The following is a 12,716-nucleotide window of genomic DNA, read 5'->3' on the forward strand; positions in this document are numbered from 1 at the left end:
GCCATTTACTAGCTGTGCAACCTCAGACAAGTTAGTTCATCTCTCTGGGCCCTGTATATACTGAACAACTTTACTGAGCATCTTCGTTGGCCAGACACTGTTCTGAGCCCCAAGGCTGCAGTACTGAATGCAGTCCTCTTGATCTCCATTCTCATGGAGCCTCCATTCAGCAGGGAAGACATACAGTGAACACATATTGGAAGGAGATAACTTTAGCTGGTGGTGACTGATATGGAACAAAACAAGGTAACTTGATAGAGGTGACCTGGCAGCTATTTTAGACAGGGTGGTCAGGGAAGACCTCTTTGTGAGGCTGAGACCTGAATGATGAGGAGGTGCCCCTCCCAGGGGAAATTGAGTCTCTGGAGATTCCTCAGAAGGGAAGCTCAAGGCAGAACTGACTTGAAGATGAGAGTGGCTCGGATCTTGGTGGGGCAGTGTGGGGGCGGAGCGCTGCATCATATAGAACCTCAGAGGGTAGGGAAGGGGTCAGGATCATTTTCTCCTCTACATGGAGAACTGTACTGGGGTTTCAAGCAGCAGGCTGGGTCTATTTTGGGAGTAGGATGGGAACACCATGCAGGAGGTGTAGGAGGGAGGAAAGGTAATATGCAAGGACAGTCCTTGAGTTTTGTTTAAGCAACGGAGTGGGTGAGGTGAGAAGCACCGGGGGAGAGACAGATTTAGAAGGAAGAAGAAATGAAGATCTATTTTTTGGCCATGTGAATTCTGAGAAGATTGTAGAGATCCCTGTGTCCTCATCTGCTGGAGGGGATAATAATAGAACTTGTAGGGCTGCGGGGAGAGTGGAATGGGGTGAGGTGCGGAGAGCACCCAGTGCGTTGCCTCTCAGTGGTTCGGGTTCAGTGATGCTGCCCTGATCTTCTTTCCCTCCTTTCCCAGGTTCCTGGTGAGGCCAATCCCATCAACATGGTGTCCAAGCTCAGCCAACTGACAAGCCTGTTGTCCTCTATTGAAGACAAGGTACGTGTGGGGCTCCTGTGGCTTCTCTTCGTCCCCTCTTTGGTCCCCTCTTTGCATGGAGAATGTCCAGATGTACAGGCTCGATGTCCCCTTGACCCTCTGTCTCTAATGCTGCTGCCCACAGGTCAAGGCCTTGCTGCACGAGGGTCCTGAGTCTCCCCACCGGCGTTCCCTTATCCCTCCAGTCACCTTTGAGGTAAGTGGCCGTGGGACAGCAGAGCCTGGGCTTGGGCTCCACAGCTGGGCAGACAGACATGTTCTGGTTCCTGTGGAAAGAGGGATTGAGGCTTGAGCTGGGGAAGAGCAAGGAGCCCAACAGCCAAGAATGGCAGTCAGTGGACCTGTGTCACTGTGACGGTGGTTCAGCGTCAGAACGGGCACCCAGAGGTGACTGGGAAACCGCCTTCAGAGAGGCACTGCAAGGGAGGAGTGTCTCATTGGCCCAGGCACCATGTAAACTTTGTCCTTCTCAAAATGGCAGAGATGAGTGATATCAGACAGGGCTGCAAAATACTGCCTCAAGTGGGTAGGGAATTCAGAAAAACAAAACAAAACAAGACAAAAAACGTGCAACTCCTATGATTTCCCTGAGAATGACTGGATTAGACCCTCCAGGCTTGACCCAAAATGTGTTTTTCTTTACAATCCCCAGAGATTCTAGTACATTCAGCCCAGCACTGGTCCCACATTCAGGAATCCAGTATGAGACCCACACCCCCTCCCCCACACACACATTCCCCACCCCAAAGTCCTTTCTAGACCCTGTGATAATCCTCTATTAAGGTAAATTTCCATTTTCTGAGCATGCGTACACAACTGTTGTGGGTTTTTTTTTCTATCATTATCAGTAAATGTTCAATCAGTGGTTGTAAGAAGGCCTGGGAGTTTAAATCTATTACTAAAATCCTTTCCGGAAGTAGGTGACACATCAGATTAATGAATGTTGTCAAAGTCATCAGTGAATGAACCATTTCCAGCAATTTGTCTGTTTCCACCAGCAAACCTGTTGGCAGAACGGCTCCCCCACACACAGCGGACAAGGGGGGCGCCCCGAGAGTCTCTGTGATTCCCGGGAGATGCCTGTGGAAATGTGCATGTGCACTGCTGGGGCAAGAGAAGCCCAATGGCCCTACGAAGGACGCCCACCAGAGGTTGCCAGCCATGTAGACAAGGGGCTCGGGCCGGGGGAGCCTTGCAAAAGCCCAGGCAGAAAATCAATGAGTCACACATCTCTTCCCCTTCTAAGGTGAAGGCAGAGTCTCTGGGGATTCCTCAGAAAATGCAGCTCAAAGTCGACGTTGAGTCTGGGAAACTGATCATTAAGAAGTCCAAGGATGGTTCTGAGGACAAGTTCTACAGCCACAAGAAAAGTAAGACCCCTTGCGCACATCAACCACTGGCTCTCACCTGCCTGTGGAATTCCTGCCCTGTCAGCTCACCTCTCAGAAGGCCTGCCCTGCAGGTCTGTCTTCCGCAGGCATGCGTGCGTGCGCCCACTTCTGTGTGTGTGTGGGTGTGTGTGTGTTTTCTCTTGCCCACCAGGACTCAGTCTGATCCATGCTATCACCTCTCAGTGCCGGGCACAAAGCCTTGCACAGATGAGGTCTTGTTGACAATTGGGTAGTGTCTGTAGCACAGGATAAACTAAACTGTGAGTACATGGACTCTGGAACGAAACTTCCTAAATTCACGTCCCAGCTCTGCCACTTAGCAGTTGTGTGACCTGGGACATGTCATGACCAATGTAGCCCTCAGTTTCTTTATCTGTAAAATGGGGATGATAAAAAGTACTTGAATAATATGCATAAGGCTCTTTAGACTAGAGCCCAGCATGTAGTCGCCACTTTGAGAGTCACCTGTTATTAGCAGGTTCTGAGAACCATCAAATCAACTCATCCATAAAATGAAAATTCTTCACACGGCAAATGCATGTAGAGAAGCTGCAGTGGGGCAAGACAAGGGGATCCAGTGCCAGCAGGACAGATGAGGCCCCTGCCCACGTGGAATTTATATTCTGGTGCATTGAGTAGCCGATAAAGACTCAAATACATCTGTCAGTACAGATGGATGATCTGTCAATACAGTGGATGATCCGGCTACGAAAAGTGCTACAAAGAAAACAAAACAGGGCAATGGGGTGGAGGTTAACTGGCAATAGGGGATAGTGTAGAAGGGGCAGACAGGGAAGTTTCCTCTGAGTAAGAGGCACATTGGCGGAGACCCCAAGGCTGAGAAGCAACCAGTCGGGCAGGGGTCTGAGGGAAGAGCATCCCAGCTAGCAGAGCAGCATGTGCAAATGCTGGGACATGGGCACTGGGGCTAGCAGGCCAGGGCCCAGGTTCGGGAGGCCAGGCAGGGTGTCAGGAGGCAGGGGGATAGGCAGTGCCCAGTGCGGGGCCACATGAAGCTGGAGAATAGCAGCAGACAGAACCGGGGGTTGACGAAAGCGTGAGAGTTTCCTGAGCAGCCTCCAGTTCTGGCTGATGGCGAATGGACATCTTTCTTCATTTGGGTGGCCAATGAGTTCCCCTGAGAAAACTGATCAATGCGTAGACCCTTCCCTCAGATAAATCCCAACCTTCACACAACAGTTTGCATCCCTTGTCAGGTTTTAAGACCACTATGAAGCCCCCCAAGTCCCTGTGGCTACAACATTTTTTATTTAGTGTCTCAAAGTTCATTTAGAGGGGCATGGTTAAGGTTGCCACACATAGCAGATAAAAATACCGGAGGCCCAGTTAAATGTGAATTTCAGATAAACAACCAATATAGTATATGTATGTCCCAGGCAATATCTGGGACATACTTATATGCAACAGTGATTCACAGTTTTTCTGAAGTTCAAATTTAACTGGGTCTCCGGTATTTTATCTGGCTTCTTCAGGCATGATCAGCATCCTTCTTTTTTTTTTTTTTTTTTTTTTGAGACAAAGCCTCACGCTATCTCCCAGACTGGAGTGCAGTGGCGCGATCTTGGCTCACTGCAACCTCTGCCTCCCAGGTTCAAGTGATTCTCCTGCCTCAGCTTCCTGAGTAACTGGGACTACAGGACCACCACCACGCCCAACTAATTTTTTTTAATTTTTAGTAAAAATGGGGTTTCACCATGTTGGCCAGCCTAGTCTCAAACTCCTGACCTCAAGTGATCCATCTGCCTCGGCTTCCTAAAGTGCTGGGACTACAGGTGTGAGCCACCGTGCTCGGCCATCTTTTGTTCTTAATAAAGTAGTATGCACTAAGTGTGGGGAACTGGGAGGACCTTGGCAGGGCCTGTGCATTCAGAGTTCTCACTGTCTCTGTGTCCTTGGAGATAGGATGTTCTGTCCCCCAGGTATAGGGAGGGCTCCTCTCACATGAGGGTCTGTAACCTGCTTTAGAGGGTCCTTCCTGCACCTGCTGTTGCTGAAATTCCTTCAGCTTAAAATATTCAATATGCTTAGGATGCCCTATTTTGGAATAATGCATCCTGAATCCCACTGATAGCACAGTGGGGTGCTAGTAGCCCAGCCTTGAGTCCCAGGTCAGCCACTTGTGACTTGGGTCTGGTGTCTTCTCTCTGGTCCTCAGTTTACTCTTCTGTCCAGCAGGGATAGTAGTAGCGTCTTGCAGGGCTCTCATGAGTCTTATGTGGGTGAACATCCAAGCACCTGGTGCCCAGCCTCCAGGGAGTGCTCAATACGATTGACTGCCACCACCACCGTTATTATTACCCTTCCAGGGTAGCAGTGAAGGAGACTGATCTCAGGGAATGGCTGGGGGTGACATCATAGTGGTCATAGTCCTGCAGAGGGGAGCTCATAGCATCATGGCGGCCACTGTGTATAGTGGCAAGTTGGGCAGGAGAAATGAGGAGTCACTGATGGTTTGAGCAGGAAGGCTGTGTGGAAGATGAGCTTAGAGTGGTGGTTTCCTCTTATCTGTTGATATGGTTTGGCTGTGTCCCCACCCAAATCTCATCTTGAATTGTAGCTCCCATAATGCCCATGTGTGATGGGAAGGACCGGGTGGGGAGGTAATTGAATCACGGGGGCGAGTCTTTCCCATGCTGTTCTCATGGTAGTGAATAAGTCTCACGATATCTGATGGTTTTATAAAGGGGAGTTCCCCTGCACAAGCTCTCTTGCCTGCCACCATGTAAGACATGACTTTGCTTCTCCTTTGTCTTCTGCCATGATTGTGAGGCCTTCCCAGCCATGTGGAACTGTGAGTCCATTAAAACTCTTTCCTTTATAAATTACCCAGTCTTGGGTATGTCTTTATTAGCAGCATGAGAACAGACTAATATATCTGTTAAGGAGAGAGGGGTGGCCCCAACTTGGATAAGAGGAGATGGAAACATAAGAAGAGTGAAGATTGTCAGAGCACCTGATTACTAAAAAACTTAAGATTGAAAGAAACACCTCCCAGGTTCTGAGAAGTGCTGTGAACTTTTGTCGGTTTAACGCAACAGACATTTGCGTAAAATCTTCCATGGGCCAGCCCTTCATCGTGAACACTTCCTCTAAGGTTTTGCTGTGGAGAAGGGAATGCTGGCACATGGGCAGGTATTAGAATGTGCTCCAGGGGGAGGTTAGTCCCGAGGGAGGACTGATTAGCTCTTTTGAGGAGTAAGGGCAGGAGGCTTCACACCACCGAGATGGCTCTGACTGGGATTTGAAGGATGAATAGGATTTTGCCAAGCATGAGGCAGGGGAGGGCACTGGGACTGAGAGAATGGGGTGTTCAGGGAAAGGGACAGGGCATTAGTGAAATCACGCATTACATGTTGCTCATCTCTCTCTGTGATTCTGGAGAGAGAAGCAGCTGGGCATGCCATCCTAGGTGTGAACAGAGCCTTGAATGCCCGAGTAAGGATTGGAGCTGTTGCTGCTGAGAGGTGGGTATTCTCCTTTGTGGAAACAGATCAGGGATGGATGAAAGAGCTAAACTAGAGATCACTGGCCCTAAGAAAACCCAGCTCTAATTAAGAATAGCTATGCGTGGGTGCAGTGGCAAGCACCTGTATTCTCAGCTACTTGGGAGGCTGAGGTGGGAGGATCACTTGGAGCCAGGAGTTTGAGTTCACCCTGAGCAACATAGCAAGACCCCATCTCTAAAAATTAAATAATAATAATAATAATGCGCTATTTCAGAGCAGGTTTGCGAGCCCTGAAGACTGTGGATGCCCACAGACTGCCAGCCCACTCTCCGGGACTGTGCCCACCTGGCTCCAGTCCTCCTGCCAATCCAGGATGGTGGAGCCTGACTTCCTCTCTGTGGTGACACCTGTCACATCAGAGCACACTTGACTGCTCACAAACGCCCTCCCCCTGAAAAGGGAAAGCTCTTTCCTTTATACACCCTGGACTTTGCAGGCCCCAGCTTGGGCCCTGGGGCTCAGCAAGTGCGTGCCCAGGGATTGCCAGTTGCCTGAGGCACTTGCAACGTCATCCATCGTAAATCCCAGCTCTGTCTCCTCCCTTTAACGTGGGCTTCACAAAGGCTGGGATGTGGATTTTTTGATTGTTGTTAACCACTAAATCCCAGAGCCAAAACAGTGCTTAGCACAGAGTAAGTAATCAGTAAATGGATGTTGAGAGAATGCACGCATGAATCAGTGAATGAATGCAAGAATGAAGGAACACACACAGGAATGAGAATGAATGTAATAATCAATGAACGCATGCATGAATGAGAGAATGAAGGCAAGGATGAATGAATCTATGTATGAATGAGCGAATGTGTCCTAAACCAGGTGAGATCATACAGTTCTTATGGATGCATATTTAAGTGGCTTCAAGGCAGTGTGGTTCAGGAGTGGGGGCTCTAGGTAAACTGGATGCACGTATTGGTTCCTTGACTTGCTAATAGTATAATCTCAAGTAAGCTACTTAACTCCTCAAAGCCTCAGTGATGCCTCCACAAGACAGGGGTTCCTACAGGGGTTGCTGTGAGAGTTAATGGGGTAAGGTGTGTCCTTAGTGCAGAGTCTGGCTCATGGTGAGTTTCCAGCCATGGTTATTATGATAGAGTGGCGCTCGCCTGGAGGGAATCTGGGGTTGCAAGAGTTGGAGCTTCCTTACCCTATTTTGATCACTATGTTCATGAATAGCTTTGGCATCATGGCCTTCTACACATAGGGAACAGCCAGTTGCTCTATGTTGAAATCATAAAGTAGTCATGCTCTGAGTACCTGCTGTGCACATACCAGGCTTTGGGATGCGGAGGTGAACCAGCCAGCCAGGGTCCTAGCTTTCAGGAAAGTTGCATTCAAGTCAGGGCAAAGGAGAAAATAAGCAAACACACAAATATACAAACCAGGTATGTGTCAGGGAATGATAAACTCTAGAGCTGGGGATTTAAATGGAAAAATATGATAATAATAGGGAAAAGCCTTTCTGAGGACATGCTGTGCCATTTAAACCAAGACCTGAGTGTCAGGAAGATGCTGGCTATGCCCAACCCAGGCAAAGAGGCCACTGGGCTCAGTTCCAAGGCAGGAGCAAGTATGGCGTGTGAGACGGCTGAGCAGCCAGGACTCAGACGAGGCTGAGGCTGGACACAGGCCAGGCATGTGGGTTTGCTGAGCCAGAGTACCAGGCTCACGTTCCTTCCAAATGCAGCAAGCCACCATTAGGAGGTTTTCAGCTGGGGGGTGGCGTGATCCCACCTCAAAAAGATAACTCTGGCTGCTGTACTGAGAACAAACTATGGGAAGAGAGGAAGAGTGGAGGCAGGGACACCAATTAGGAGGCCATGATAGCAGCCAGGCAAGAGGCGGTGGCAGCTGGAGATGGGAAAAGGCGAACGGAGTGGGAACGTTTCAAAGGTAGACCAGCCAGCACCCGCTGATGGATACCATGTAGCAGGACAAGGGAAAAGGAACTTCTAGTGTTATTTCACTGGAAAGGTGGGGCGCTGACTGACCCCGATGGAATAATAACCCTGATCAAACAAGATGTCACATCCTGGAGGCAACCACACAGTCCTTGCAAACAGATGGCAAGGAAATTCAGGGGAAGGAGACATGGCCTGATCACAGCAGACTGGAAAAGTCTCAGGACATTTGGTTAGCAGTGGTAGGAATCGGATCGTGGGATACTTACTGAGGTGCAGATGAGGCTGATGTGATTTCCCTTTGGGGAGGCTTCCAGCTCAAAGTGATGGTTGAATGCATGCTCTGTCACCATCTTCCTTCTGGAAGGCAAAACCCACAGGGAAAGAGAGAACGGGAGAGCAACAACATTCTGAAAGCCGGAAACGAGATGGATAGCGAGAGCCACTTATAGGAACCAAAAAACAAAACCCTAAGCAGGTGGAAGGAAAAACGGAGACACTGACTCACACAAAACCCACAAAGGGCTCAGGAGCTAAGAGCCTCGGGGACCCCGAGAAGTGGGGTGAAGGTGGAGTTATACGGAGCAGGGTCAGATGGAAGTCTGTTTAAAGAGAGTTTAGCCCAACAGAATCCCCCTCCACTCTGTGTAGCCAGTGGCTCCTCCTCATTCCTTTGGCAGAAGATTGGATATTCTTCTTTGGAGAAGGTGAAGGGCTGGGAGATGCCAGGCCTGCTGCAGGCAGGAGAACCTACCAAAAACAGAGGACTAAGGGACAGTCACTTGCTGAGTGCTGAGACCACAGCCTTCTTCCCTGCCCAGCTCCCAGGATGCGGCTGGCTCAGCCCCACCCTCCCCAGGCAGGAGTTAGAAGTCTTCTTGGGGAACCTTGATCAGCCCAGGAGCAAATACAGAAAGGTGTTGCCATCACGCAGTTTCCCCAGGATTCAGCCCATCAGACCACCCTGTGGAGAAGCCCTGCTCGACACACCCCACCTCACTGTTGGACACAGATACAGCCAAGGATCACCAGACACTGGAGGGAAGCTGGGGACAGGAGACAGGGGACACAAAGACAAAACACTTGGAGGGATCAAATTCTTTTTTTTTTTTTTTTTGAGACTGAGTTTCACTCTTGTGGCCCAGGCTGGAGTGCGATGGTGCGATCTCAGCTCATAGCAACCTCCGTCTCCCGGGTTCAGGTGATTCTCGTGCCTCAGCCTCCCAGGTAGCTGGGACTATAGGCATGCACCACCACACCTGGCTAATTTTTGTATTTTTAGTAGAAATGAGGTTTCACCATGTTGGCCAGGCTGCTCTCAAACTCCTGAGCTCAGATGATCTGCCTGCCTTGGCCTCCCGAAGTGCTGGTGTTCCTGGACCAAATAGGGTCGGGCTGCTATTTCTTGTGGCCCAATAACAAGATGCAGATGAACATCTTGTTATTGAGGAAGAGAGTTTTTATTTTCTGTAACTGGTTACAGGGAGAAGGCCTGGAAATTATCACCAGACCGACTCCAAATTACAAAGTTTTACAGAGCTTATATACCTTCTCAGCTGTATGTCTATATGTAAGTGTGTATTCATCAAAAGATTTCTACATGTATACATATAATTTATACATTATATAAATTAAAAGAAGTGACTAACTTCTTTTAATTTATAACTAAGGTCTGAGTCCTGAAGACCTTCCTCTGGAGCCTCAATAAATTTACTTCATCTAAATGGGTCCAGGTGCTGGGGTGATTACCCTTATCTTATCTCCTGCTAAATCACGGAGGTTTGTGGAGTTCCTTCAGACCTCCAATAAACTTGTTAAATCCTAAATGGGTCCTGTTAAGAATTCCTTGCCTAGGCAAAACTTTTGATGGGCTTTTGGTACATTCCAGCCTTTGCATAAGGGCACTGGCTTTTAATATTTAACTTAACCACTCAGCCGGTACTGAAATAGTTGTTATGGAGGCCTGCGTGAGTGAGGCCTGGCCTGCCACACCGGGATTGCAGGCGTGAGCCACTGCACCCAGCCTCAGAGGGATCAAATTCTATAGTTAAAAAGAAATGGGCCTGTGGAATAACAGAATTATATCTAGAAAGGAATAGTAAGAGAATAAAATGGAAGTTAAAAAAGAGGAGGAGGAAGAGAGAAGGGGGAAGAAGGGGAAAGTGAAAGGAAGGACAACTCTGGGGCAATAAAAAAAATTATAGCAGTAATTAAAAAAGATAAGAACCCAATGGAAGGGTAGAAAGATACAGTTCAGAAAAGTTCCCAAAAGGCAAAACAAAAGGAAAAAGTGATGGCAAATAGGAGAGGCAAGATTTTTACAATTTAAAAGACCGGTTCAGGGCTGGGTGCAATGACTCACACCTGTAATCCCAGTGCTTTGGGAGGCCGAAGCAGGTGGAACACTTGAGGTTGGGAGTTCAAGACCAGCCTGGCCAACATGGTAAAACCCCATCTCTACTAAAAATACAAAATTAGACGGGTGTAGTGGTGTACACCTGTGATCCCAGCTACTCAGGAGGCTGAGGCAGGAGAATTGCTTGAACCCAGAAGGCAGAGGTTGCATTGAGCCAAGATCCACAACTGCACTCCAGCCTGGGCCACAGAGCAAGACTCCATCTCAAAAAAAAAAAAAAAGAAGAAGAAGACCAGTTCAGGAGGCCCAATTCAAAATAATAAGTGTCAGTAAGAGAAAACAGAGTGAGAAAATTTATTAAAGAATTCAGGAAAGAGTCTCAGAACAGAGTAACACTTGCCTCCAGGTTGAAAATGGCCAAGTGCTCACACAACACAGGAGGCCCACACAACCCCGGAAAGTCTCACAGCGCTGGGCTCCAAGAAAAGAGCCTAAAAATGTTCAGCGCAAAAGACAGATTACACCCTGTGTCAGGGGCCCCACAAGACCACCCCCAGGTTCTGTGATTCCCTCAGAGAATTCGCAGGACCCAACCGGCGATCATATTCACAGATTTGATGTATTACATTGAAAGGATACAGAGCAAAATCAGCCGCGGGAAAAGACACAAGCGTGGGGTGAAGTCTGGAAAAAACCAGGCACAAGCTTCTAAGAGTCTGAGCCTGAGACCTGAGTGTTAGGAAGATGTTGACTGTGCCCAAACCAGGGAAAGGGGCCATTGGGCACAGTTCCAAGACAGGAGCCAGTGTGTCTGGTGAGATGGCTAGGCGGCTGGGGCTCAGACAAGGCCGAGACTGGACAGGGGCCAGGTGTGTGGGTTTGCTGAGCCAGAGTGCCAGGTTCACGCTTCCTTCTTCTTTTTTTATTTGAGATGGAGTCTCACTCTGTCACCAGGCTGGAATGCAGTGGCACGATCTTGGCTCACTGCAACCTCTGCCTCCCAGGTTCAAGCAATTCTCTTGCCTCAGCCTCCTGAGTAGCTGGGACTACAGGCACCCACCACCATGCCTGGCTGATTTTTTGTTTTGTATTTTAGTAGAGACAGGGTTTCACCATGTTGCCCAGGCTGGTCTCAAACTCTTGAGCTCAGGCAATCCATCCACCTCAGCCTCCCAAAGTGCTAGGATTACAGGCATGAGCCACCGTGCCTGGCCCACGCTTTCTTCCAAGTACAGCGAGCCACCATTAGGAGTGGCTCAACTCTTCTGTGGAGTCACATAGGACACACTTCCCTCCTCCCCCAGTGAGGTGTGACAACATGTGTGAAATGTGGTTGTTAACTGGGGACTGGTCACGTAGACACCCTCTACCTGGCAGGTACCCAGATTCTAGACTCCCCAAAGGAAAACAGGTGCTCAGCATAAACCATCTTGTTTATACAAACAATGTAAGGCACAGCAAGCCACTCATCAGCTCTGGGAATGGTGGGAGCCCTTCCGAAATTTAAGTTCCCAGATGACAGCAAAAAGCCAACCTTTCAAGCAAGCCCTTCTAAGGACAGCAGTCTCAGACCTGCTGTCCTAACTCTTTTCTGAACAAGAGAATCAGAACAGCATTGTTTCTCCAGCAATCCCGAAACAAGGTTCCAGAGTCTGAGGGATAATTATTTCAAATTTAGAGTTCTGTCAGTTAAGTGTGAGGGTCGAATTTTCAGACACACAAGGCCTCTAAAAATGTATCACCCATTCTTCCTTTCTTGGAAAGCTACTAGAGATGTTGCTCTACCAAAATGAGGGTGTAAATCAAAAAGAAGAAGACATGGGGTCCAAGAAATGGGATTTAATATGAAATAGAGAGACAGAGAGAGATAAATGTATTCCTGGATTATGAAGTAAGGCCCCAAGGTAAAGGCTGTGCCTCAGTCCTAGAGGTCACCAGTCCAGAGAAGACCCAGAGGCTCTGGGAGAGGCTCCCTCAGGACAAAGAAACTGATGAAAGTATTTGGTCACATGGAAAAGAGAGTTACAAACTGGGGAAGAATTAGAAACCTTAAAAAAAATATGGCAATTACTAACTCCAGGAATAACAAAAAGTTGTCTAGAAAAAGAGAAACAATCAGGGCTGGTCTGTTGATAGCATTTCTATAATCAGAATAACAAACACTGAGTACTTATCTGGCCAAAATTATGATATAATTGTTAGAAGGATGATGTGGGGACTGAAATTATGCATTGGCAGGGAGTCAAGGCTGGGAAGCAGGTTGTGTGTGTGAAAGAAAGTTAAACCTTCATCTTCCATAGTGGACAGTCAAAAATGTATTAGGACATAATGAAAACTGAAACATTAGAAAGTAGCAATTTAAGCATTTTTTTTTTTTCAAGAAACAGAGTAAAATTCCAAAAGAATCCATTAAGAGAGTTGAAATTGGTTGCCTACAGGGAGCTGGACATTGAAGGGAGGTTGGGTTGCGGGGGACTATTGTTTGCAAAAACCTATAGAACAACTTGACTCTTTTAATTGTTGATGACAGTAAAATGTAAAATCAAATTTAGATGTAAAT

The 12,716-nt window shown here is 48.1% G+C and overlaps 1 protein-coding gene and 1 long non-coding RNA gene across 4 annotated transcripts in view; both read left to right on the top strand.

The window, feature by feature from the left end:
* Nucleotides 1–12,716, top strand: part of INPP5D (inositol polyphosphate-5-phosphatase D) — a 149,156-nt gene that overhangs the window by 85,962 nt on the left and 50,478 nt on the right. For all 3 annotated transcript variants that reach the window (XM_021924147.2, XM_021924148.2, XM_021924149.2), the window contains 3 exons: nucleotides 904–984; nucleotides 1,109–1,180; nucleotides 2,231–2,354. In XM_021924147.2, coding sequence (XP_021779839.1) covers nucleotides 904–984; nucleotides 1,109–1,180; nucleotides 2,231–2,354 — 277 coding nt within the window. The remainder of the gene's footprint in view (nucleotides 1–903; nucleotides 985–1,108; nucleotides 1,181–2,230; nucleotides 2,355–12,716) is intronic.
* Nucleotides 4,092–8,867, top strand: LOC110740951. The gene is made up of 2 exons (XR_002516308.2): nucleotides 4,092–4,886; nucleotides 5,248–8,867. It is a non-coding gene; the product is annotated as an uncharacterized LOC110740951 (long non-coding RNA).

Source organism: Papio anubis, chromosome 10, assembly GCF_008728515.1.
Source record: "Papio anubis isolate 15944 chromosome 10, Panubis1.0, whole genome shotgun sequence".
NCBI classification, from domain to species: domain Eukaryota; kingdom Metazoa; phylum Chordata; class Mammalia; order Primates; family Cercopithecidae; genus Papio; species Papio anubis.